The sequence below is a fragment of the Gymnodraco acuticeps genome, unplaced genomic scaffold (assembly GCF_902827175.1).
Source record: "Gymnodraco acuticeps unplaced genomic scaffold, fGymAcu1.1, whole genome shotgun sequence".
NCBI lineage: Eukaryota > Metazoa > Chordata > Actinopteri > Perciformes > Bathydraconidae > Gymnodraco > Gymnodraco acuticeps.
In genome coordinates this window covers 4,691,621-4,713,992 of record NW_022992351.1, presented here as the reverse complement: position 1 = coordinate 4,713,992, position 22,372 = coordinate 4,691,621, and the positions used below count along the sequence as shown (strand labels likewise).

The 22,372-nt window shown below is 44.1% G+C and overlaps 2 protein-coding genes across 8 annotated transcripts; both read right to left on the bottom strand.

Annotated features, from left to right (window-relative positions):
- Positions 1-950: 950 nt before the first annotated feature.
- Positions 951-15,188, bottom strand: cunh1orf127 (chromosome unknown C1orf127 homolog). 4 transcript variants are annotated; one of them, XR_004568348.1, is made up of 13 exons: positions 14,975-15,188; positions 14,045-14,154; positions 13,874-13,956; positions 13,690-13,791; positions 13,479-13,603; positions 13,244-13,387; positions 13,094-13,132; positions 11,741-11,878; positions 11,554-11,638; positions 6,487-6,683; positions 6,270-6,387; positions 2,280-2,789; positions 951-1,959 (listed from the first exon to the last, which is right to left on the bottom strand). XR_004568348.1 is itself a non-coding variant. In XM_034208997.1 (13 exons), the coding sequence occupies exons 2-13, from the start codon at positions 14,080-14,082 to the stop codon at positions 1,954-1,956; spliced, it is 1,197 nt and encodes a 398-aa protein (XP_034064888.1). In that variant the 5' UTR covers positions 14,083-14,154; positions 14,975-15,188; the 3' UTR covers positions 951-1,953. The 4 variants fall into 4 exon arrangements, 3 of the variants coding, with proteins under 3 accessions (XP_034064888.1, XP_034064886.1, XP_034064887.1); XM_034208997.1 differs by having other exon boundaries at positions 2,668-2,789; XM_034208995.1 differs by having other exon boundaries at positions 951-2,789.
- Positions 15,189-17,678: 2,490 nt separating this feature from the next.
- tardbpl (TAR DNA binding protein, like) lies at positions 17,679-22,261 on the bottom strand. 4 transcript variants are annotated; one of them, XR_004568350.1, is made up of 7 exons: positions 21,520-22,261; positions 20,869-21,032; positions 20,603-20,743; positions 20,170-20,340; positions 19,993-20,077; positions 19,039-19,185; positions 17,679-18,288 (listed from the first exon to the last, which is right to left on the bottom strand). XR_004568350.1 is itself a non-coding variant. In XM_034208999.1 (6 exons), the coding sequence occupies exons 1-6, from the start codon at positions 21,758-21,760 to the stop codon at positions 19,091-19,093; spliced, it is 897 nt and encodes a 298-aa protein (XP_034064890.1). In that variant the 5' UTR covers positions 21,761-22,261; the 3' UTR covers positions 17,679-19,090. The 4 variants fall into 4 exon arrangements, 3 of the variants coding, with proteins under 3 accessions (XP_034064890.1, XP_034064891.1, XP_034064889.1); XM_034208999.1 differs by having other exon boundaries at positions 17,679-19,185; XM_034209000.1 differs by lacking the exon at positions 19,039-19,185.
- Positions 22,262-22,372: the final 111 nt, after the last annotated feature.

Here is a 22,372-nt window from a genome sequence, read left to right as displayed (position 1 = left end):
CGTAACCGTGGTTACATGCGTGGTTGACCCATGATTCTGTAATTACCCGGCGAGCGAGATGAAGAGGCCCAGCAAACCACTCAAAGCCACACATAGCCTTCCTCCCCCTCATCCTCCCCACGACTCTCCAGTGGCATGGCATCCCGTCTGCCTCGCCAGAACTAACGCTGCAGCGAGGAGGAGGCTGAAGTGGCATTTAATGACCCAAAGTTGTCCACAATAGTAATTTTAACTTCATTTTGGTGTCATTAAATTACCAGTCAGTTAATGACACTCTCTTTCTATTATGAAGGATCAAATGTGGTTATTCTCAAATGAGCTGGGATGAGATGCACTTATCAAATTTCCTGATCTGATCTGATTGCTTGTTTGTGGTCACATGATACAAGCTGCACAGTTTGTTGCCCAGTCTTGTTGCTGGGTCACTCTGGGAGGTCTGGGAACTTTACCTAGAAATATCTCATTTTTGCAGCTTCAGGCAGGTTTGTTCGGATTAGATCACAAAGATCTAATCAGGATAAGCACATAGGCCACGCGAGGACTTACTGTTAAAGTCCTTGCTTAAAAAAATGATGACCCATGCACAACTGGTCACAAAGACACTGGGATTAATCAGCTGCAGGGCAGAGTGCAGAACGATGCCTCAGATGTGTTTCAGATATGTGAATAAACAGCAAAACGTTTCACTTTCACCAAGGCCCTTTGAAATTCTGAAAGCTCACATTATTGAGCATCTTTACACGGCAAACTCAAAGCGGCCAATCAAGGCTTGTTTATAATAATGATGAGTGATTATGAGCAATAACAATGAAGACCATATATGGATCACTTCACAGGAGCAGTGTGTGTGGAGGTTGGGTGCCACCATGCTTAGCATCTCCCAGATGTGCAAACCATATGCTCTGACTGAAATTAAAACAAAAGAGAAACAGGGAAACATGAAAGGGATTTTTAACTTTGTAAAGACAGTTAACAGTCGGTACAGATAGGGTAATGACCGAGAGAGGCCACATGAAAGAAGCAGGGATGTTGGTGTGTTTTTTGCACCACTCATTCCATTTCCTGCTCATAAGTTCACTGAGCAGATGGGGACCAAAGGCACAAGGAAGTTTAGATTTTCTGCCCCACAGCCCATTGTATATGATGCATGTAACTGCGTAACACTGCACTGTTATCATTTACAGACCCTTTGGTGCATACCAGGAGGTCACAATAACACAGGTGGAAGAAAAAAAGGCTGGGAACAAAGGAGAAACATCTTCAGTCATTTCACTCCAAATAATAATTGATGGCAAGAAATACATTTAAGGTATATATTTAAAGCAATTATTTAACTACATTGGCAAAGATGATTTCAAAATAATATAAAATCTTCTTTCATCTAGATGTTGCTATTTTCAGTGGTCATGACTTACATACAGCTCATCTGTCAATGAAGACATATAGTAACTACAAAAATGAAAAGAAATTGAAGTAAAATGTGTTAATGTTAAAATGAGCCTCTTCAGGCAGGCTGCTGGCCTTGCGAGGTTTTCTGAAAACACATGCAACAGTGCCCTCTCCTGTTGGTTCAGCGTACTGCAGCAAAGACACATTTAGCAACATCACAGCTGATTTTTGTCAGAAAATGTATTCATTTTTATCAGAAGAGAAAAACAAAATTAAAAGGTGTCCATTTGTAATGTGTCGATACATAAAGCCTCTGAAAATCAGTTTAAAGTATCTGTTAAATATAAAGTCTTTATTACGAGCCTCTTCTCTGGATGGTGGCAGGCTGCAGGGTCTTCTCTACGTCAGCCTGTTGTGCTGCTCGGGTAGAGACATGTTTATTTAACGCCTGCCTTGTCTGCGTCTGGATAATATCCCCCCTCAGGCAGCGGCTGGCAGGGGCCTGGATGTATTTCTGTTTGTATAATCAACCTTCACAGCGCTGACTGACCACAGCGTCACCTTTCAAGACTGCAAACAGACACAAAGCACCAATGACAATGAGAGTCAAAATGCATAAAAGCAAAAGTTGTCACTGCGATGAAACTGTAACTGTAGTGTGTTGGCACTTGTAAAAACAAGACCAACGAAATTAAATGTAAAAAAACATATGGAGTTTTAAGTAATGGAAACAATGTGTTTGAATTTAAATACATCAGTATTTATTTCATTTTAGGTGTAAGCTTGGCAAACAACTTTGGTGATTCAAATGTTGTTTGCCAAGCTTACACCTAAAATGAAATGCAGGTTGTATCATGGGATATTGGAAAAGGTTTATTTATTTAGATTACAAAGATTAGGCCAAATGGACAGTGCTGTTTCTGTCCGTTTTCTAGTCTTCCCAGATCCACTTCAGTCTTCTCTGTTTTTCTTTATTCCCTCGTGTTGTGTTGAATTGTTGGTATCCTGGTTCAGGTGCAGGAGGACAGATGTTTCTGATGGTTCAGCTGATGACTGAAGGAAATCTGATTCTCCTGAAGTACGTATGGTCACATTTAGAAAATCAAAAAAGCTTATTTCAGTTGAATTGGTGTCTCCGTCAAACCAAGAAGACACATTTCCACTTTGACTCTTTGACAGATCATCAGTGTGGGAATGAGAGCTGCTGTCCTCAGTCTGTGTGCGAGGTGGAATAGTTGTGGAAAACGTTGATGTTGTTTCTTTGTATGGAGCTCTCACGTTTAAGCGGTCCAACAGCGTCTGTTCTGTAGCTGAACTCTGGGGTTTAAAGTTCAGAGTGGAGCGGGCTGTGGTGTTGGGACCAGGAGGAGGGGGGGTCCTGTGTGATGCAGCTGGCCTGGCTGTGGACGTATAATTGCATAATTTAGTTACAGTAAATTCATTAACATTCAAAAATGATATTTATGAGTCTATATTTCTAATATTTGGATTTCAGCTGAAGGAGTAACATTAGTAACATACAGCTCTGAAAAAAATTAAGAGACCACTGCAACATTATCAGTTTCTGTCAGTGGCGAACCGTCAGGGCCTTCAAGGTATTCAGAGAATACCCTGGAACACTCAGATAAAACAAACAAAAAAATCGATTTAATTTTATAACTAAAATGTATATTAAATGAATAAATGAGAATCGTATCTGTGTTGTTGATCTAATATTACAGTGTTACGTTGATTTGTTTGTCCTTCTCGGACCATGCACTACGCATTTCAGTGGTTTTGTGTTAGAAAAGAAAGCAACCAATCAGATCTTGTTCTGGGTCTCTGGGTAGAATATCCTTCCACCAAGGTATTCTACATCCTTGATCGAATGCCCTGGGGTCCTTCTCACTTCGGTTAAATGGATTCCTTGCGTCCCTCACTTGCGTCGTTTCCCTGCGTCTATTCCCTCCCACCAGGGAAGCATGGAGAGACGCAAGGAAACCACGAGAAGCAGGGAAATGAGTTTTAAGAGCAATGGGACGTCCTTTCCTCCGGATAGTCACGTGAATCGACGTCCGTTTGTGATGACGCTGCACAGCTGATCGTCTGACAGCAGGGTCGCGTTCCAATAGTCCAAAAATCAGCTCCTAAATTCTAACCCTATCTCCTATTCCTTGACCTCTGAGTGAAACGTCACGGGGTTAAGGTATAGTGGATAGGAGAATTCAAAAGGACTTAGGAGAAGAGACTGCGGGGTTGCGTTCCAATAGTCCATTTAGCTTAGGAACCTTCCTAACGGAGTGAAATGACCCGGAAGTACGTCACTGGCAGCCATGATAAGTGCCGTTCCAATTCTCTAAATGAAAGGAAAGGAGGTTTCAAAATTCCTTTATAACCTCTTTTAGCTTAGGAACCACTCCCTAACCGAAAGGAGAGGAGAAAATGCTGCCCCACAATGCATTGCAGCCGCAGCATTTGCCGTCACTCAACAATCGGCCGTTCACGGAAACAACCGATTATGACCGAGAAATGATATCATGAAAGTTACGGTGCTTATTAAGCTTTTTAAAACGTATGTGGTAAGTTGCCAAAGTGCTTTTTTCTGAACGTTCATCAGTATTATAATCAAAAAGAGAAATATGAACGTTAGTTTTTACTGAAATGATCAAATAAAGTCAACATCTCACAGTCTTTACTGAGCTGTGTGGGGTTTGTTCAACTTTTAAAAGATGTTTGAATGGTGATATACACAGTGATAGATGTTAAGGACTAACGTTTATAATAAATACATTTGTATTGATTTTAAGATATTTCCATAGTTCATACAATCATACGTATTGGGATCATTTGTATTAATGTGGACCGGAGGGAGAGGGTGACGAGCATAAGTTTCACTTTCCTTTTTTATTTCAATTCCAACTTTGGTCATGAAGAATATGTTTCTCTGTTGTCCACGTTCATAAAGCATAAAGCAACAGCATCAGAGCACGGTGCAGAGTCTCTAGATGAGTTTACAGTAGTCCCTCGTTCTTATTATACATCCATGTTGTAGTCCGCTGTATAGAAAACTGTAGTTTCCATAGTTTCCCCACAGCAGCAGACGCACATTCATGACGTCCGCTGGCGCATCATACACACGTAGGATAGTGAAAGTGCATTCGGATTCTCTAATACAAATGTATTTGTTATAAACGTTAGTCCTTAACATCTATCACTGTGTATATCACCATTCAAACATCTTTTAAAAGTTGAATAAACCCCACACAGCTCAATAAAGACTGTGAGATGTTGACTTTATTTGATCATTTCAGTAAAAACTAACGTTCATATTTCTCTTTTTGATTATAATACTGATGAACGTTCAGAACAAAGCACTTTGGCAACTTACCACCTACGTTTTAAAAAGCTTAATAAGCACCGTAACGTTCATGATATAATTTCTCCGTCATAATCGGTTGTTTCCGTGAACGGCCGACTGTTGAGTGACGGCAAATGCTGCGGCTGCAATGCATTGTGGGGCAGCATTTTCTCCTCTCCTTTCGGTAAGGGAGGTCCAGTGGTTCCTAAGCTAAAGGAGGTTATAAAGGAAGCTTGAAACCTCCTTTCCTTTCATTTAGAGAATTGGAACGGCACTTAACATGTCTGCCACTGAGGGACTTCCGGGTCATTTCACTCCGTTAGGAAGGGTCCTAAGCTAAATGGACTATTGGAACGCAACCCTCCTCTGTCCCCGTTATTTCCACACACACCCCCGCCTGTTAGTACACATTTACTGACACAAACATTTGTATAATCTGTTGTAGACCCAAATACATTAAATAAAATAAGAACTCATTCTCAAAAAAGATAAACGCCATTCTTAAAATGTATAAACGAAAAAAGCGATCATGAAAATGTTTCCAATAAATGAAGAAAATTATTTTTGACCACTTTGTTGTTCAGATATATCACATATTTGTAACTAAATGATACATTAATTAAAACAAAACACGGTATAAACTGAGGAGTGACTCCCGTGACGTTCATGTGTTTTCTTCACTCCACTCCGCTGGGAAACTGCATCAGATCAGTGCATGCACTGCCTCGTCCAATCAGTGAGCGATACACAGTAAGGGGGCGGGGCGAGTGTCTGAGGATTTCATCGAAGGATGGTCTGGTGGTTCCTCGGTTATAGCTCCTCCATTATCGCTCCTCGATCCTCGGTCCTCCGGCAGAAATAAGGCCATTGGGACGCTACTCAAGATGGCACAATATATATATATATATATATATATTTATATTTAATATATATATAAATATTTTGCCCAGTAAGTTCAACTTTTCAAAAGAATTATAAAAGAATATAACTATTCATAAATATGTTTTGACAAAGGGAGTGTGTAGTTGCACTTTTAGGAACAATGTGGCAACATTTTAATGTAGACCAACTCAGACTCAAATAAATAATGAAATCAGAATATTTTTAAGATGTCTTTTAAAAATGTCTTAAATTAATTATCTGATTGATTTTATGATCTGGACACTTGTTTGTATGCAAAGGAAACACATGCTAAATCAACAGATGAAAATAGATGAACATCTTTTCGCCATGAAGATTATCTGCATCTAAATTATACGTTTTAGGTGTTCAAAAATATGGGATTGTATTATTTTATTTTTAAATTTGATTTCTCTCTGTTGTGTTTGTTTTCCATCAATCACCTCTGTTCTCACTTCTCTCTCACTTTGAATTGTTTGAAAGGTGCTACATAAAGTGCAATGATTAATTGACTGAGCAACAAACAAAAGTAAGTGCCTGGTGTGACTCCACAGTAAAAGCCTTTCAATGGCTAGTGGTCAAAATATCATCCCATAATTAATCACCACTTTAGTTTTACTGTGTTCATCAGCAGCACACTCACCTGTGCATGGCAGGGTGTTCTCCATGCTCCACTGCATTTTGTGATGTGTCTCTTTGAAGGTGAGCACAACATCCACCCGGTAGAATGGCTGCAGGAGGCGCTTGCTGTCTGCACAGCTCTGTAAAACAAACACACCATAATGAGTCCTTAAATGACACATAGAACTTAGACTTTAAGAAATGTCAGAAACAGAAAATGAACCACCATGGGCACCAACCTTGGTCTGGAGTATTTGGGCTGTAGGAATAATCAGTGTCACAAATGCACTCGTCTCGTGCAAGGTGAAGTTATCCGTCTGGTTCACCCACACGTCACTGACAGTCAGAGCTTCGTTTTCCCGGCTGCCTCGCTTGGTTAGACCCATACGCCGTTTGAAAATGTGCAGCACAGTCTCCTCTGCTGTGGATGTGTTCACTGAAAGGGGATACAATGAGTTGCTGGAATTACATTTAATCAAGCACACTTTTGAGGCTCTTTTATTTAAATGTTCATATTTTTACAATATTTAAAAATATATTTATGACAGATGTAGTTACTAGAGCCCTTTCAAATCATTGATTTCCGGCTTGTGACCACAACATTTTTAAGTTAAAAAAAACTAAATCCAAATGTGTTTATTAGAACTTAGTTTGTTCTCCTTTCCAATCCTCGTTGATCATCTAATAACCCTTTTTCTTTGGGGAAACATACTACAAAAAAAACAATAGCAAACTTAATATAAAGAAGTTAAAAAGCTTAGCTCCACCTTGACCGGCTGCAAGAGTCAAATAGAATGTATATATTGTAGTGCCGTGAAAAGAGAGTCGGAGGCGGTGTATTAAGAATGGAGTTCCAATCTTTATTATCCATTACTTTCAGAGAGGTTAACACATGCACTGCTCTGCCTGATGAGCTAGCAGGAATGGCAGCTAAAGCTACAGGTGTTCCCCACTAAAGGGTCTGTGTGGCAACACAATAAGCAAGGTGAATTATGTCCAATAACGTGTCACCACACAAGCCCCCCCAGAATTCACACATAAACAAAATCAGCATGGCGGGGAGGAACGACACGCCGACCCCCACGACTCCTGAGCACGGGAGTCGGAAAAGTGACTCCCGCCTGTGCGGCCCCCGGAAGGGGAGGGACCGGAACAACAGGTCTTAAATCCGTGACAGGGGACGAGGCCGGGGGGCGGCCCCGTCGCGGAGGTCGAGCCAGCACCACAGGCTGGTCCAAGTCCAGGTGAGCAGCCTTCACCCGGTCCACCGAGACGTGCTCGGCCTTGCCACCCAGGTCGACCACCAGGTGCTTGTCCCCGTGCTCCAAGACCCGGAAAGGCCCATCATAAGGGGGCTGCAGGGGGCCTCTGTGCGCATCGTGCCGGATGAACACGTGCTCCGCCGAGCGGAGCTCTGCGGGAACCTGGGACACCTGAGTACCGTGCTGAGTAGTAGGGATCGGAACAAAGGCCTCAGCGGCGTCACGCAGGAAAGCCCGCTGGGTCGACGCCGACCAGGGAGCCGATGCATTTGGGAGGAAATCCCCCGGAACTCTCAGCGGCTGACCGTAGACCATCTCCGCTGTAGAACACTGCAGATCTTCCTTAGGTGCGGTCCTCAGGCCCAGCATCACCCAGGGCAGCTTGTCGACCCAGTTACCGTCCGTAAGGCCGGCCTTGAGGGCCGCCTTCATGGAGCGATGAAAGCGCTCGCAGAGACCGTTAGCCTGAGGGTGGTAAGCGGTAGTCCTGTGCAGCTTAACCCCCAAACCGCCTGCCACAGCGTTCCAGAGCTCGGACGTGAACTGAGAGCCCCTGTCTGAGGAAATGTCTGACGGGGTGCCAAAACGACACACCCACGTTGCAATGAAGGCCCGGGCAACGTCTGCGGCTGATGTCGAAACGAGCGGAACCGCCTCCGGCCAACGGGTCGTCCTGTCCACCATGGTGAGGAGGTAGGAAAACCCCTGAGAGGAAGGCAACGGACCAACCAGGTCAATGTTGACGTGATCAAACCTCCTCTCAGGCACCAGGAAACGTTCCAACGGGGCCTTCGTGTGGCGGTGCACCTTAGCGCGTTGACAAGCCACGCACTCCCTGGCCCAAGTCCTCACGTCCCTTTTCAGTCCTTGCCAAACGAACTTCGCCGCTACCAAACGGACCGAAGGTTTAACGCCGGGGTGTGACAGGCCGTGCACAGCCTCGAACACAGGACGCCTCCAGCTGGCAGGGACGACAGGCCGCGCCAGGCCCGTAGAGACGTCACACAGGAGAGTAATGCCCGCGTCGCCGAACACCACGTCCTCCAAGCGCAGCCCCGCGCTCTCCACCTTCAGGGCCTGGACGCCGGGATCTGTGACTTGGTCTGCCGCCATGCGAGTATAGTCCAGGCCCAACTGGACGGCACCGATGACGACCCTGGAGAGGCAATCAGCAACCAGGTTCGACTTGCCAGCCACGTGCTTAATGTCCGTAGTGAACTCCGATATGTAGGACAGCTGCCGCTGCTGACGTGCCGACCAAGGCTCCGCCACTTTTGACATGGCAAAGGTGAGCGGCTTGTGGTCGACAAACGCCGTAAATTCACGGCCTTCCAGCATGAAACGGAAGTGCCGCACGGCCAAATAAAGTCCGAGGAGCTCCCGGTCAAAGGCGCTGTATTTGCGTTCTCTAGGCGTCAGCTGGCGGCTGAAAAAGGCGAGCGGCTGCCAAGCGCCCTCCACCCACTGCTCGTGCACTGCGCCGACCGCGTAGTCTGACGCGTCCGTGGTGATGGAGATGGGAGCCGTAGATGATGGGTGTGCCAGCAAAGCCGCCTGAGCCAACGCGGTCTTGACCTCAGCAAAAGCGCCGTCCGCCTCTGCTGTCCAGTCGATCTCCTGGACGGGGGTCTTGCCTTTCAACGCTTCATACAGCGGCCGCATGATGTGTGCGGCCCGGGCGATGAAACGGTGGTAGAAAGTCACCATCCCCAGAAACTCACGGAGCGACCGGGCTGTGAGCGGGCGAGGAAACGCCGCAACAGCCTCCACCTTCGCTGGCAGAGGTGTCGCACCGCCCTTGGTGACGCGGTGCCCCAGGAAATCGATGTCCGACACCCCGAACTGGCACTTTGCAGGATTGATGATTAATCCGTGTTCGTTGAGCCGTGTGAAAAGGGCTCGGAGGTGGGACAGGTGCTCCTGCACTGAAGCGCTGGCGACGAGTATGTCGTCGAGGTAAACAAACACAAACGGCAGGTCCCGCAGTACCGAATCCATCAGGCGCTGGAACGTCTGAGCGGCATTCTTGAGTCCAAAAGGCATCCGCAGGAACTCAAAAAGTCCAAAAGGCGTTATCACTGCTGTCTTGGGAATGTCCAGGGGGTGCATGGGCACCTGGTGGTATCCACGCACCAGGTCCACCTTGGAAAACACCCCCGTACCGGCCAGATGCGCCGAAAAGTCCTGAATGTGCGGCACCGGATAGCGGTCAGGCGTAGTGGCGTCGTTGAGTCGGCGGTAATCCCCGCACGGGCGGAACCCGCCGTTCGATTTGGGAACGACGTGCAGGGGGGAAGCCCAAGGACTGTCGGAGCGGCGGACAATGCCCAGGCGCTCCATGGTTGCGAACTCCGCCCTCGCTACAGCCAGCTTAGAAGGGTTCAACCGCCGGGCCCTGGCGTAGACAGGAGGCCCTCCGGTAGTGACGTGGTGTTCCACGCCATGCTTAGTGGTAAGCGCAGAGAAGGTGGGTAGCGACAGGTCTGGAAACTCGGCCAACAGTCTGAGAAACGTGTCTGCACCTGACAGCGAGCCTGACAGCCCGTCGTACGCTGCGCTGCCAAGTGTGCACACGAGGGAAGAAAACGTTAAGGCATCAACCAAACGCCTATTCTTAACGTCCACTAAGAGTCCATGAGCACACAAAAAATCCGCTCCGAGGAGGGGAAAAGAAATGTCCGCTGTCACAAAATCCCAGCTGAAACGCTGTCCTCCGATGCACAAACACATAGGCCTCACGCCGTACGTGCGAATGGGACTGCCGTTAGCCGTCGTCAATCGCGGTCCGTGCCCCCCACGGGCGACGTCTTCACTCGACGCTGGAACTACGCTCCGTTGAGCGCCCGTGTCACACAGAAACAGGCTCCCCGAAACGCTGTCGCTGACGAAGAGGAGCCTGCACGTGCCGCCGACGCTCAGAGCCACTACTGAGCGCCGGCCCCTCCGTTTCCCGGGGTTTGTAGCTGCACGGAGCGATGCATCTCTTCGCCCTTGTCCCGAAACGTGCGTGGTAAACGCACTCTCCGGCGTCTCCACGCCGGCTAGCCACAGCCGTGTCCGGCCTCCGCCACGCTTTCTTGACTGCCGGTGGGCCGCTGAGCGTCGCGGTTAACGTCTCTGCCCCGGGCTGTTGCGTAGCCAGGAAAAAACGATCCGCTTCCTCAGCCAAAGCACGGGGCTCCGTGACAGGCGTGTTGGCCAGCGCCGTCTGTACCCGGGGAGGCAAGTGACGCAGGAAAATCTCCGTGAATAAAATACGGGGATCTTCCCCCCCTAGCAGATTTAGCATTTTCTCCATTAGCTGGGATGGCTTGCTGTCTCCTAGGCCTTGAATGTCAAGTATCTGGCGGGCCCTCTCCTTAGCAGATAAGCTAAATGTCTTAAGGAGAAGGGCCTTAATCGCCTCATATTTGCCATGATGTGGGGGGGCTGCGATGAATCCCACCAACCTGGACGACGTGGAGCTCCCCAGCGCTGCTACCACATGGTAGTATTTTAGGTCCCCGTCACGGACCTGTCGGCAGGCGAAATGTGCCTCCACGTGTGCGAACCATGCCTCCGCGGTGTGCTCCCAGAATTCCGGCAGCTTTATGAAAACATCGCGCTCAGCCATGTTCGTTAATTTTCCGGAAACTTTCTCGGAAAAGTCAGGGTCACCAGTGTAGTGCCGTGAAAAGAGAGTCGGAGGCGGTGTATTAAGAATGGAGTTCCAATCTTTATTATCCATTACTTTCAGAGAGGTTAACACATGCACTGCTCTGCCTGATGAGCTAGCAGGAATGGCAGCTAAAGCTACAGGTGTTCCCCACTAAAGGGTCTGTGTGGCAACACAATAAGCAAGGTGAATTATGTCCAATAACGTGTCACCACAATATACACATATATTCATTACCCTGTAAATACATCCATATCTTTCCAAATATATATGTTTGACTTAAGTAGGTGTCTGAATGCAGGATTTTTCCTTATGCAGGATCTGAGTACCTACAGAGTACTGACTGGGGTAAACACCCTAAAGTTTAGAAAATAACTTCCAGTACTGACCTTTTGGGCATGTAGCTTCCATACTGTAGGCGTACTGACCACTGACCAGCTTCAAGGCCAAGAAGTCCCCCTCATCTTCCATCACCTGTGTGAACAACAGACAGACCAAAACACAGTGATGATCTGAACCTCAGTTGTAATGTTGCCAGAGGCCACTAGGTGGCAGGATGCTGTAAGATAAACCTACTGTGACAGGGCTCAGAACCTCCCCCCTCCTGCCCTGGACTGTGATGTCTGAGCCTCTCATGTCGATGTTCATCTGGATCAGGCTGGCGTCCTCCAGAGCCACGATCAGCTGATCGCTCAGAGACAAACACCACTGCAGCTGCACCAACAAGCATTAAACACAAAACCACGGTGAGACAAAACTCCTCTGTTCTCTTTTTATTTTCTCAAATGTATTTAAAGTAGTTGATAGAAGGCTAAGTACATGAACACAAGTACAATACCTGAATAGGCTACTTTACTAATTGTATGCTAGTTTATAGTTCTACTGCAATATTTTTAAGGGAAAATATTGAGTCTTCGGCCGGCCGGTCCACACACAGGCATGAAAAAAATCTTTCAAAGCTTCGCCCATTCACTTGGGCGAAGATTTTGAATCTTCGCCGAACTGCATTGTGGGGAGCGGAGCATGGCTTTGCAAGCATCGTGAGCATCAAAAGTTGAGCAATGTTCAACTTTTGATGCTCCCGATGCTTTCGAAGCTGGCATCAGCCAATCAAATCCCGTTTATGCAAATCCCGCCAGTACAAGCGCTAGCCAATCAAGCCGTGTGCAAGCTGGGAGAGCCAGACCGCAGTTCATTTCCTCATATTCCAAATGAGAAATTACGGTAGCAAATCACCCGGTTCTTTACGACCAGAACTATTTACCGGGATACAAACCGGAGGAACCAGGCATGGAGGGAGGGAGGTGGCAGAGACAGTGGGTGAAACTGGTAGGTTTTCGCCTGTTTGGGGATTTTATATCCAGTTTACTTCGTTTTAACATTGCTATTGCTTTGTATGTCGGGGGCGGGAGATTCATGTGATTGGTTGTTGGTCGCCTTGGGTACGTGAAATCGCCAAGCTTCAGACACGCCCAGCATCAAGATTTTTAAAGATTTTGTTCATGCCTGTGTGTGGACGGGTTCACTATGTCTTCACTATGTTCATTTGACAGCTTCACTTACTTTGCAGGTTTAGATTATTGAGATATATAAATCACCAAATATAATATGGTAAATTATTAATTATTAAGCAGTATATAATTCAGTACCAACTGCAACATTAGGTGATTAACACATTCATAATTAGAATCACATTCAATTGAATGTATTATTCTGAAATGGGACTAGCAATCTTGCTTTTTGTATATTTTCACCTCAATACTTTTGAAATGTTCACACCAATAACCCTTTCTACCCTGTTGAATAAATACTTTTACCGAGCTACCTAATACCTTCTTCCACTGCAGGCTATTTGTTCACATTTGTCATGCAATCATATTTTGAAGCGTGATTTAATCAAAGCATTGAGTGATTTATTTCAATGTCTACCTCATTGTCCCAGTTGTCATAGGCAACTTGTCTGGTCACCTACAGGCAAATACAAATCGTATCAGAATAACAAAGCAAAACACTTGGTTAAGATGTAGAAATGTCCAATGAAAACAGTGAAACGTTATGAACACTGCAGTCGGCAGTTACCTGGATGTACTCCGGGTCACACTGGATCTTCTCTCTGCTGGGCAGCACAGAAACCAGCGGACACTTCATCATCACACTGTGAGGTCTGCCTCCAAATCTGTTTATCCTCTTCACCAAATTCAGTGTCAGGACATGATGGCCATCCTGAAAGATACATAGTAACCAGATAATTATCACCACAAGGCCCAGCTTTGTTTATATTATGAATTACATATTTCTTAAAAGAGTGACCTACCTGTTGCTGGACCAAACATCCAGTGTAGCTGACTCTAAAAATAAAGTTGTTGTCAGGGTCTTTGTGCAGTGAGAGTCCACAGGAAGACAGCTGCAGGTTGAGTTGATCCAGAGAAGCCAGGTTGACTTGCAGAAAGATAAAGGAGATTTTGAGGCATTTTATCTCATATCCATGTCAATATTTTGTCCCTTGTTGTGTCAGAAAGAACTACCTCGGATCTTTAAGGCCCCAGACAACCAGAGCCCCAGCCCTTCAATCCTCACATTGTGAATCCGCATCTCCATGTAATCAGAAAAACATGACACATCTCCTTCTGAAACGCAAAACATTTCTGAGGTAATACTTGAAAGAAGTACCATAACCAATTGTTTTTTATCACAGAAAAATATTTGTACCTGTTAATCTTGCTGTTGAGGTATCAATCCATTCTCTTTTCTGAATGGAAAGCGCACTCCTCAGGATAAAACAATGAAAAACACTGCGATAAAACAAGAAGGTATTATTAAGTTCAGATCTGAAAATGATGCATCCTTTAAGTATTTTTGATTTTCAATTTTGATACTCACAAAGTTTTAAATGAGACCCCAAATCTTATCTGATCCATTTTGCTTCCACTGATGAAAGCTTACACGGGCAGTTTGACCCTGACTATTTGTAGGCGAGTGGGCAGATGTCACTTTGGAGGAGGAAACATCCCAGGTGTGTTTGTTTTGACATGTTAAAGTGAGAAAAAAAGTCTCAAAGAATGATCATTGTTTCCAGCATGGGTGAAAAACGGGTTTTAAGGCTCCATTCAATCAAATACAAATATTTGTTATATTCTTAGGCACATCTTTTTTTAAATGTATCCTGCCATGGTTCATCATTTTGGAAACTTAGTGGGGTATCCACTCAAATATTAAAATAGAGTTATGTTGGATTTAACAAGGTTTTGCTGCACATAATAAGTATGTAGCTGTCACACTGGTCAGTTGGGTGTTGGATTCTCACCTTATTATAATACATTTCGAAAAAACATTACGTTAAGTCTATCTAAATATTAATCATAATTCAGCACATTTATATCCTGTAAAACTATCAGGAATTGTAAACGTACGGCAAATAAAGAAAGATTAAACTTCAAAACAGGGAATAACATTTTAAAATCATTTATGGTGCTATGCTATTTAATCTGTATTAAGAAAACAAAAATGAAATACAAACTTGGGATTCACTTTTCGTACATTTTAGCAGTACACTCAAAGACATCATAGACACAGTATAATTCATTTATAAACCTTTTTATGTCAGTTTAGTTTAGCTGGTTTCACTTTACTTTATACGTTTATCACTTATAAAACAAAAATAAACTAACCAAACAAAACTCTAAACTGCTAAAACAAACAGACTTCTTTCCCAACCCCCACAAGCCCCCCAGAGCAGTGAGGGACATTGTACCTGACAGCAGTGCGTCACAGATGCTCTTACACCTGCTGTCACAGTTAACAAAGCCTCACCTCAGTGCACCTGTGCTGCGATGGCTTTTATTCAACCGTCCTGGGACGCTTCAAAGACCTCCTTGTTCGACTCCTCATGTCAGAGCTTTGATCCTGAAGGGGAACACAGCAGAACAAACAATATAAACACTGTCATTCATACACTTTACTACATCCAAACACTTCACACACCAGAACAGGCAGTGGGAGCCCTCTACATATGATTGCTAGGGTTAGGGTAACCCTAGGAATACTCCCATTGGTTAATGAAAACTAAATGTCTGTGCTGCTCTCCCTCTAATGCTTCATGAGACCAAAGTACAGAACATTCTCTACAATGAATGGCCTTGTGCTCTTTATGAGGCCGGATGCCAGGCGGAGGTAGCATTAGAGCAGGAGAGGCCATTAGAGCCCGGTGCAGGTGGAGGAGGAGGCGCTGAGTCATCTGTGGACAAAGCAGCAGCAAGGGGACACCAGTCAGCCTGATGATGCATAATGGAGCAGGCGGAGGAAGAGCGCACAACACATGCTGATGGGTTTCATCGAGATCAAACATCCTCTACTTCCTGGATTTCTGATACACCAATAAACAGAGAGTGGATGTCAACAACCACCCTTTAATGCAGCTGGGTAAAATGTTGTGTTTGTTATTAAATATTTTTTTATTTATGTTTATATTTTAGCCCTATATTTTGACTTTCACTGCTGTATATCTTAGATTCTCATTACACTTTTAATTTTCTTAAGGCACGTAAAGAATGTTACGTGCCCACTAAGGTCTAGGGGACCTGGAGACAATAAGACACAACAACCAATAAAATGAGGGAGTCAGCGTAAAGGTTAACAAAAAGGTTTATTCTTTGTGCAACAAAGAATACTGACCATAGATTCTCTTTAAGGGAGGAGGAGGGGAGAAGGGAGAAGAAGAAGGAGACAAAGACAAAGGAGATTGTGCCAAACAAAAGAAATAAGTATAACAAAACCAGGCCTATCTCTACATCTATCCTCTGAAACCAAAACTCAAACACTCACTAAGCTACTCAGAACTGGACAAAGCAAAAATACAGGGGTGGCAACAATCCGCTAACCTGTATCTAACATTAGTTACCTACGTGATGAGAAATGTACAGGGTACCCCAGACTTACCTAACTCTAAAATAAACAATGCTGCCCAAGCCCATTGTTGCCTACTAGAGATATAGAAATAGGTAGATTATACATTTTAGTAAACTCAAATAGTGGTAAATAGGTCATTTGCAGGGGAATATATTAATTCTGGTAATAGCTGCATGAGTATATCTGGCAGCTGGATGGTGTATTTAATCTGAAATAAACTGCAGTGCAGAAACACTGTGTTCCTAAAAGCTTCTTGACAAGGGAGGTCTATGGTAGGCTACAGAACAACAAGCTGTATCCGGCTTTAACACAGACATTACTTGTTAGTAGCATCAATTCATTGTTGGTGGTCTTTTTATTGGGCTTATTGTACCTCTTGTGCAGTAAATAAATAAATCAGGTATCAAAGTCTGATCTCCAGATTGAACAAAGCAGCCATCACAAGAGAGTGAGATATCCAGCTGGTCTTTATGTTAAGTCCTGTCAGAGATCATATTTATGTTACCAATCAATTAAACATTGATCATTATCATTCCCTATAATATATACAATTTGAGTTGTGTTGGTGGCTTGTAAGCATTCTCAGGCTTCTCTTTCTTTAGGTATTAACAGCATCCTCACTTGGAAATTTGAAAGATTGAAAACAAATGAGTTGAACCTGAGTTTGTCTCTGAAGGAACTGCAGAAGGAGCAGAGGAAGCAGAAGCAGGAATGATTAAAGGACAGTGCAGGTACATGGATCCAGGGGAGATACCTCAGAAGCTGGAGGACCTTCAGACACCACATCGCCCCCCGGGACAGACCTGCAAGACCCTGTTCTGGAAGATCCACTCAACCTACTATCAATATGAAAAACAAATCAATTCACACCGAGTTCCCACAGCAGCGAGGTTCTTTTTTATTAAAGGTATGAAGGGATGTCTGTTTCTGGTAAATGTAATGCAAAAAAAGCCTTTGTATGAAAACAGATATCTGTACAAATTATTTGTGTATCAATCTTTTAAATGAATGAATCCAATCAGAACTTCATAATTTCTCACTTTCTTCACACACAAAAATGTTTTTCGACAACTTTACACTCTGCTTTAATATTTAATTTAGAGTAATGGAAGAATTATCTACAGGTTTTATGATCTGATCTTTTTTATTTTAAAGTGACATAGTCACTTAATTAAAATCCAGCAGGAATGTCTTTCAGGCTTGCATCAAACCACACGCCTCTTCAGCACGGCTGTGCATCCGAGGGACTTTTACTACCCCACAAGCATAGAAAAACACAACTCTCCCAACTGTTCACAGCCCAAAGGTTAATGCGGAAATATTTCATGATAAATAAGGTGATTCGAGCTTCTCGTCCCAAAAGCTTTTATAAATGAGCACATCCGCACCAACAGGCAGACCATTACACCTGCTAACAGCCAGCAGCATAACTACAAACACGGACTCCTTTAAGCATAGTTTAGCCAATGGACCAAATCATGCCTTCAATACAATATCTGAAAAGAAAAAGCATTGTATTGAAGGCATGAAACACCTTAAGATAGGGAGCTAGAGGTGGAGCCAGGTGAATAAAATACTTATATAAATCTATATGAAAGACGACAGGCAATTAAAAACTCAAAACCTTTATTTTACACCGCAATACTAAAATATTTCAATACAGAAAGTGTGAATTCCTGCTGGCACGTTCAATCAGTTCTTTAAGTCCCTTTGAAAATCTTAGCTTAAACATTCCAACCACTTTACAATCAGAACAGACAACACAACACATCCTGCCTTATTGAAATTATTTTCGATCACATTGAAAATAAACCTACCACGTAATACTTAAATTATTAGACTGTAACGAGGACAAAGAAGAAAAGCATTTACTGACAGATGCATGTTGTAGGTTAAAAAGGCAGACTTTGTGTTGCACATATTTGGAAAAATAACTGACCACTACCAATTGCAGGTGTGACTTTGGTCCTTTTTGTGACCCTTGTAGGTATAAACAAATACCTCAGCCCAATTGAGGATGGTCCGCTCTAAATTTGGTTATGTGATGGTCCAAGGTGTTCTTGCTAGTGAGGTGAAGAAGATCCTTTTCAGGATTAAGGCAGTCGTGCAGCAATTCCATTGTTGGTTTGTGCCGGTGCCCCAACAATGTCTTCAGCTTCTCCATAACTGACTCCAACCCGGATTCAGACGAAAACCTGGGCTGTCCGTGTCCGAGGTCCCTATACATGTGAATTAAAGTGTTGGCAGTTCAATTAATGTTACGTCAAAAATAAGCCACTGTCAAGATTGTATTATACCTAGTCAAATTCAGTTTTATTTTAGACTTCCCTTTGATTCACAAAACATAGAAAATGCATTCGTAACCACTTCAAACCCAAACTTTCAATGGGAACTTGTCAGACAAACATTCTCCATATCAACCTCAAACTTCAACACACTTTCAGTGTTTTCCCAACACAGCCTTCACGAACACAAAGTCACATTTTCACACAGAGAGGGTGGTAACAAGGAGAAAAATAAAGCACACAACCAGACACAGCATTCACATCAAATCAGACAGCAAGAGAAAGCTACAAAAAACGTACATATACTCAAAGCACTTGACATTTAATTGTTTTTTTAAAGAATTAATAAGGTTGATAGAAAACAATGAGAGAAAGCAGAGACCATAAGGGATCTCAAGACGCGATAAATGTCCTTGTGATGTCATTAGGGGCACACTCGTACTTGCTTCTTCCTCTCACACTCGCACAAAGCCACTGGTTCTTCTCAACTCTCGCAGGCATTTGTTTCTTTAAAAAAAAAAAAAATGCACAAACAGTCCTTCTCACACTTCTTTCATTTTTGCTCTCCCGTTCGCTCACTCACTCGGTCCAACATCAATCCCACTCATTGAGCTTGAGAAGTGAAAAGAGCAGACAAGATTTCTATATCCATAAAAAGGTGAGAGGAAAAAAGACAACACCCACCGTCTAACACAGTATATGCAGAGTGAAGCTGTGTTCTTTGATGGCAAAGCATTTACACATGGGAAGAGGGGAATTGATACTGAGACCGGTCGAACATTGCTGCCAATGAGGCGCTTCCTCCCGGGAAATTGGGGAAAAGTTGGTGAACTGCAGAAGAGATTTTCATGAAGGCGTTTCCAAAGACCACAACAAAAACAAACAAAATAAGCAATCAACTGCATACAGATATACAATTATAATAAGCCCGTTTTACAAAGGGGATGAGGGGCTCTCGAGATACTCGTGCATGTTTATAAATATTTATCTCGCATGCACAGTCATCTCTCTTTAACATTTTCTAAAAAAAAACAAAGAAAATGGAGTGTGGCAGTTTCCACTAACAAAACTAAACTTTTCACCCATTCAATGCATGACTACATTATCAGTCACACGCAAGTATAAACTTTCTCTTTAACAAAATAAAAGGCAGTATATTTTAGTAATAGGAACATAAGATATAAGCAGTCCCCAGCTGTAGGTATACTTACCAGATTAGCCTAATAGCAACTGAAAAGCTTCAAGCTATCTACACTCCCCAACTAGAAGACTTCGACTCCATAGAGGTGCCAAAGCCGGAGCTGAAGCCACTGTTGGAGGCGGTGTTGGTGCCTGCCGCCCAGCCGAGGCTGGCTGAGCTGGGGCTGCTGTAACTGGTGCTGGAGGAGCTATAGGTGGGGTCTCGGGCCGTAGTGGCTGTGCCTGCCGCCGTGGTCAGACCCTGCTGGTTAGCCAGCATGCCCATCATCCCCCAACTGCTCTGCAGCGCTGCCTGGGCAGCCGCCACCATTGCTGGGTTAAGGCCGAGAGCCCCAAAGTTAACCCCCCCACTACCGCTGCCTAGCCCTCCACGGTTATTGCCATAGCCCTGACTGAACCCACCAGCCCCAAACCGCCCTCGATCCATCATTTGCCTACTATTATTGTGTTTGGGCTCAGCGTTGGAGATGTGCACGCTGATGCCCTTGATGATCAAGTCCTCTCCACACAGGGCTTGGGCAACCTGAGAAAAGTGTTAGGAGAAGATTATCACTACAGTCACTATTATACCCTTAATTTATATTGCAACTTATAACACTTTATAGTGAATCTCACCTGGTCATCGGCAAACGTAACAAAGGAAAATGCCCGAAAAGGTTTTGGAATGAAGACATCAGTGACTTCACCATACTGCATGAAGTACTGCCTCAGCTCATCGGTGGTCATGTCCTCTGTACAGCGGCCGACAAAGATTTTACGGCTCCTCATGGGCTCATCGGGACCCGCCTGAGAGGAAAAGAGGCACAGCGGGAAGTTCGGCCATCTACATGATTGTTGTGTTTTTTCAGGTCGGATTCTAACCAACATTATGAATAGGGAAAATAACTCAATATTCATGTGCATGGCTAAATAGAAATGTCCAACAACAAAAATCCAGATACTGACTACCAATAACTAATCAACTGACCCATGATCCAAAGAAAATCTAATTTATTTGTACAATGAGATTCTTAACAATACAATGTGCTAAAAATGGTAACCAAAATACCTTAGAGTTGGGAAGTTTGCAGTCACACCATCGTCCATCAATCATGTGCCTCTGAGCGACCACTTTGGTTTGTGTCTCATACTCGGTGAACCGGACAAACCCAAATCCTTTTGAGTTGCCAGTCTTCAAATCTCTTTTGACCTGGAGCAAATACAGAAGACATACAAGCTTTAAATACCAATTTTTACAAAACCAGATACAATTATTACACTCTTAGACAAAGAAATGACGGCAAAGATATTCTGAGCGAGGCGTGTTGTCTGTACCTGCACCATGATGACCTCCCCAAAGGTAGTGAAATAATCTTTCAGGTCTTGTTCTGATGTTTTCCACGGCAGCCCGAGGACAATGAGATCTGACGTCTTCTGAAAGCCCCTTTTTACTTTTACAGCCGAGGCAGCATCTATTTCTTCCATCTTCCTTTTGTTATCTGTGGAGAATAAATAGATGAGTTACACAAGGAAAAACAGAAAGAGCCAATCACACGTAAAACTAATATACAAATCTTCTAGGCTGATAACCCTTTGCTAAGTGCAATTCAAACCAAAGATGCTCCAGAGGTTTATATTAAAAACGTGTTTGCAATATTTATACCAACCCCATTTAAAATTCTACCTGCATGTAGGTAGGATTTAATTTGTGTTGTAGCTTGGTGAGCATTGCAAATAGCAGCATTTGAGTCGTTATGGACAGGGTTGGCAACATATTTGTGGTCATACAATGTTGGATTCATAATACAGTTAATTGCCAAGTACGTTGTGACATACAAGGGAATGCGTTGGTGTACATTGGTGCTGATCCTAAGTAAATAACAGCAAGTATTGCTAAATAAAATATGTTCAATATAGAACTACGTTGGTATATAGTAAGACATAATATTATTGTGAAAGGCCAATCCATTAACACCATCATCTCACCTTTGGGGTAATTGACAACATACACCAGGTTTCCCCAGTCGTTCTCAGGTGCATGCAGGACCCCCTCCACGAGACGGACCCCTCTCATGCACTGGGACTCCGGGTTCCTGTACCGCAGCCCGCACGCCCCTGGAAACTGTGCTGCTACCGAGGACAGTAAAATGGTCCCATCGTCCTCTGAGGGGATCTCCATGGGCTCTTCGTTTTCATCCTCGGCCACGCGAATGTACAATTCGGACATGGTCACGTATTGGCTGGTCGCTGCTAGTGAAGGCAGCTAACTGAGCTAAAGCTAAACACAGGGACGATGCACACAAGTTTGTAGCGTCGAGTTTGTTAATGTGACGCACCAAAAAATGCACACGACAGACGGACGGAGACAACGCGTGTGAAACGCTAACACTCACTCAACAGCTTTCTAACATACAATATCCCGCGGCCATGAAAACCACGTTATGTTCTTCTCCACTTGCAGCACGCGTAAACAAGTTAGCTTGCTAGCTAAAAAGCTGGTTTGAAAAATGAATGACAATTCAGTTTCGCGCTCTGTTTACCGTCATTAAAGACACGAGTCGTCCTCTTTGTCAATGAGCTTGTGGCCGGAAATTGTAACACACCGACACAATAATGTATTCGGTGAGATTTAGGTATATAAATCGTAAAGGCCACGGAGAATATTTGCAGCAGTAATACGGCTACCCTCTGTAACCTCAAGCTAGCTAACAAAATGGCTGCGCACTTTGTAGCCATGAGATCATTCAGTTGGGCGGGTACATTGTTGATTTTTGTAGGGATGTCAAACATGTTTTAATTAAAAACATTAGGTATTAGTTTGAATTCGGGTCATCGGGTT

What these genes read in the sequence shown, in the direction of transcription:
- cunh1orf127 (XM_034208995.1), bottom strand. Translation starts at nt 14,082, where the DNA reads ATGGATCAGATAAGATTTGGGGTCTCATTTAAAACTTT. An exon ending in AGGTTCTGAGCCCTGTCACA is followed by an intron (nt 11,639 to 11,740) that starts GTAGGTTTATCT and finishes TTGTTCACACAG; the next exon opens with GTGATGGAAGATGAGGGGGA. An exon ending in GGAAGCTACATGCCCAAAAG is followed by an intron (nt 6,684 to 11,553) that starts GTCAGTACTGGA and finishes ATCCCCTTTCAG; the next exon opens with TGAACACATCCACAGCAGAG.
- tardbpl (XM_034208998.1), bottom strand. Translation starts at nt 21,760, where the DNA reads ATGTCCGAATTGTACATTCGCGTGGCCGAGGATGAAAACGAAGAGCCC. An exon ending in TGTTGTCAATTACCCCAAAG is followed by an intron (nt 21,033 to 21,519) that starts GTGAGATGATGG and finishes TATTCTCCACAG; the next exon opens with ATAACAAAAGGAAGATGGAA. An exon ending in TTACGTTTGCCGATGACCAG is followed by an intron (nt 20,078 to 20,169) that starts GTGAGATTCACT and finishes CACTTTTCTCAG; the next exon opens with GTTGCCCAAGCCCTGTGTGG.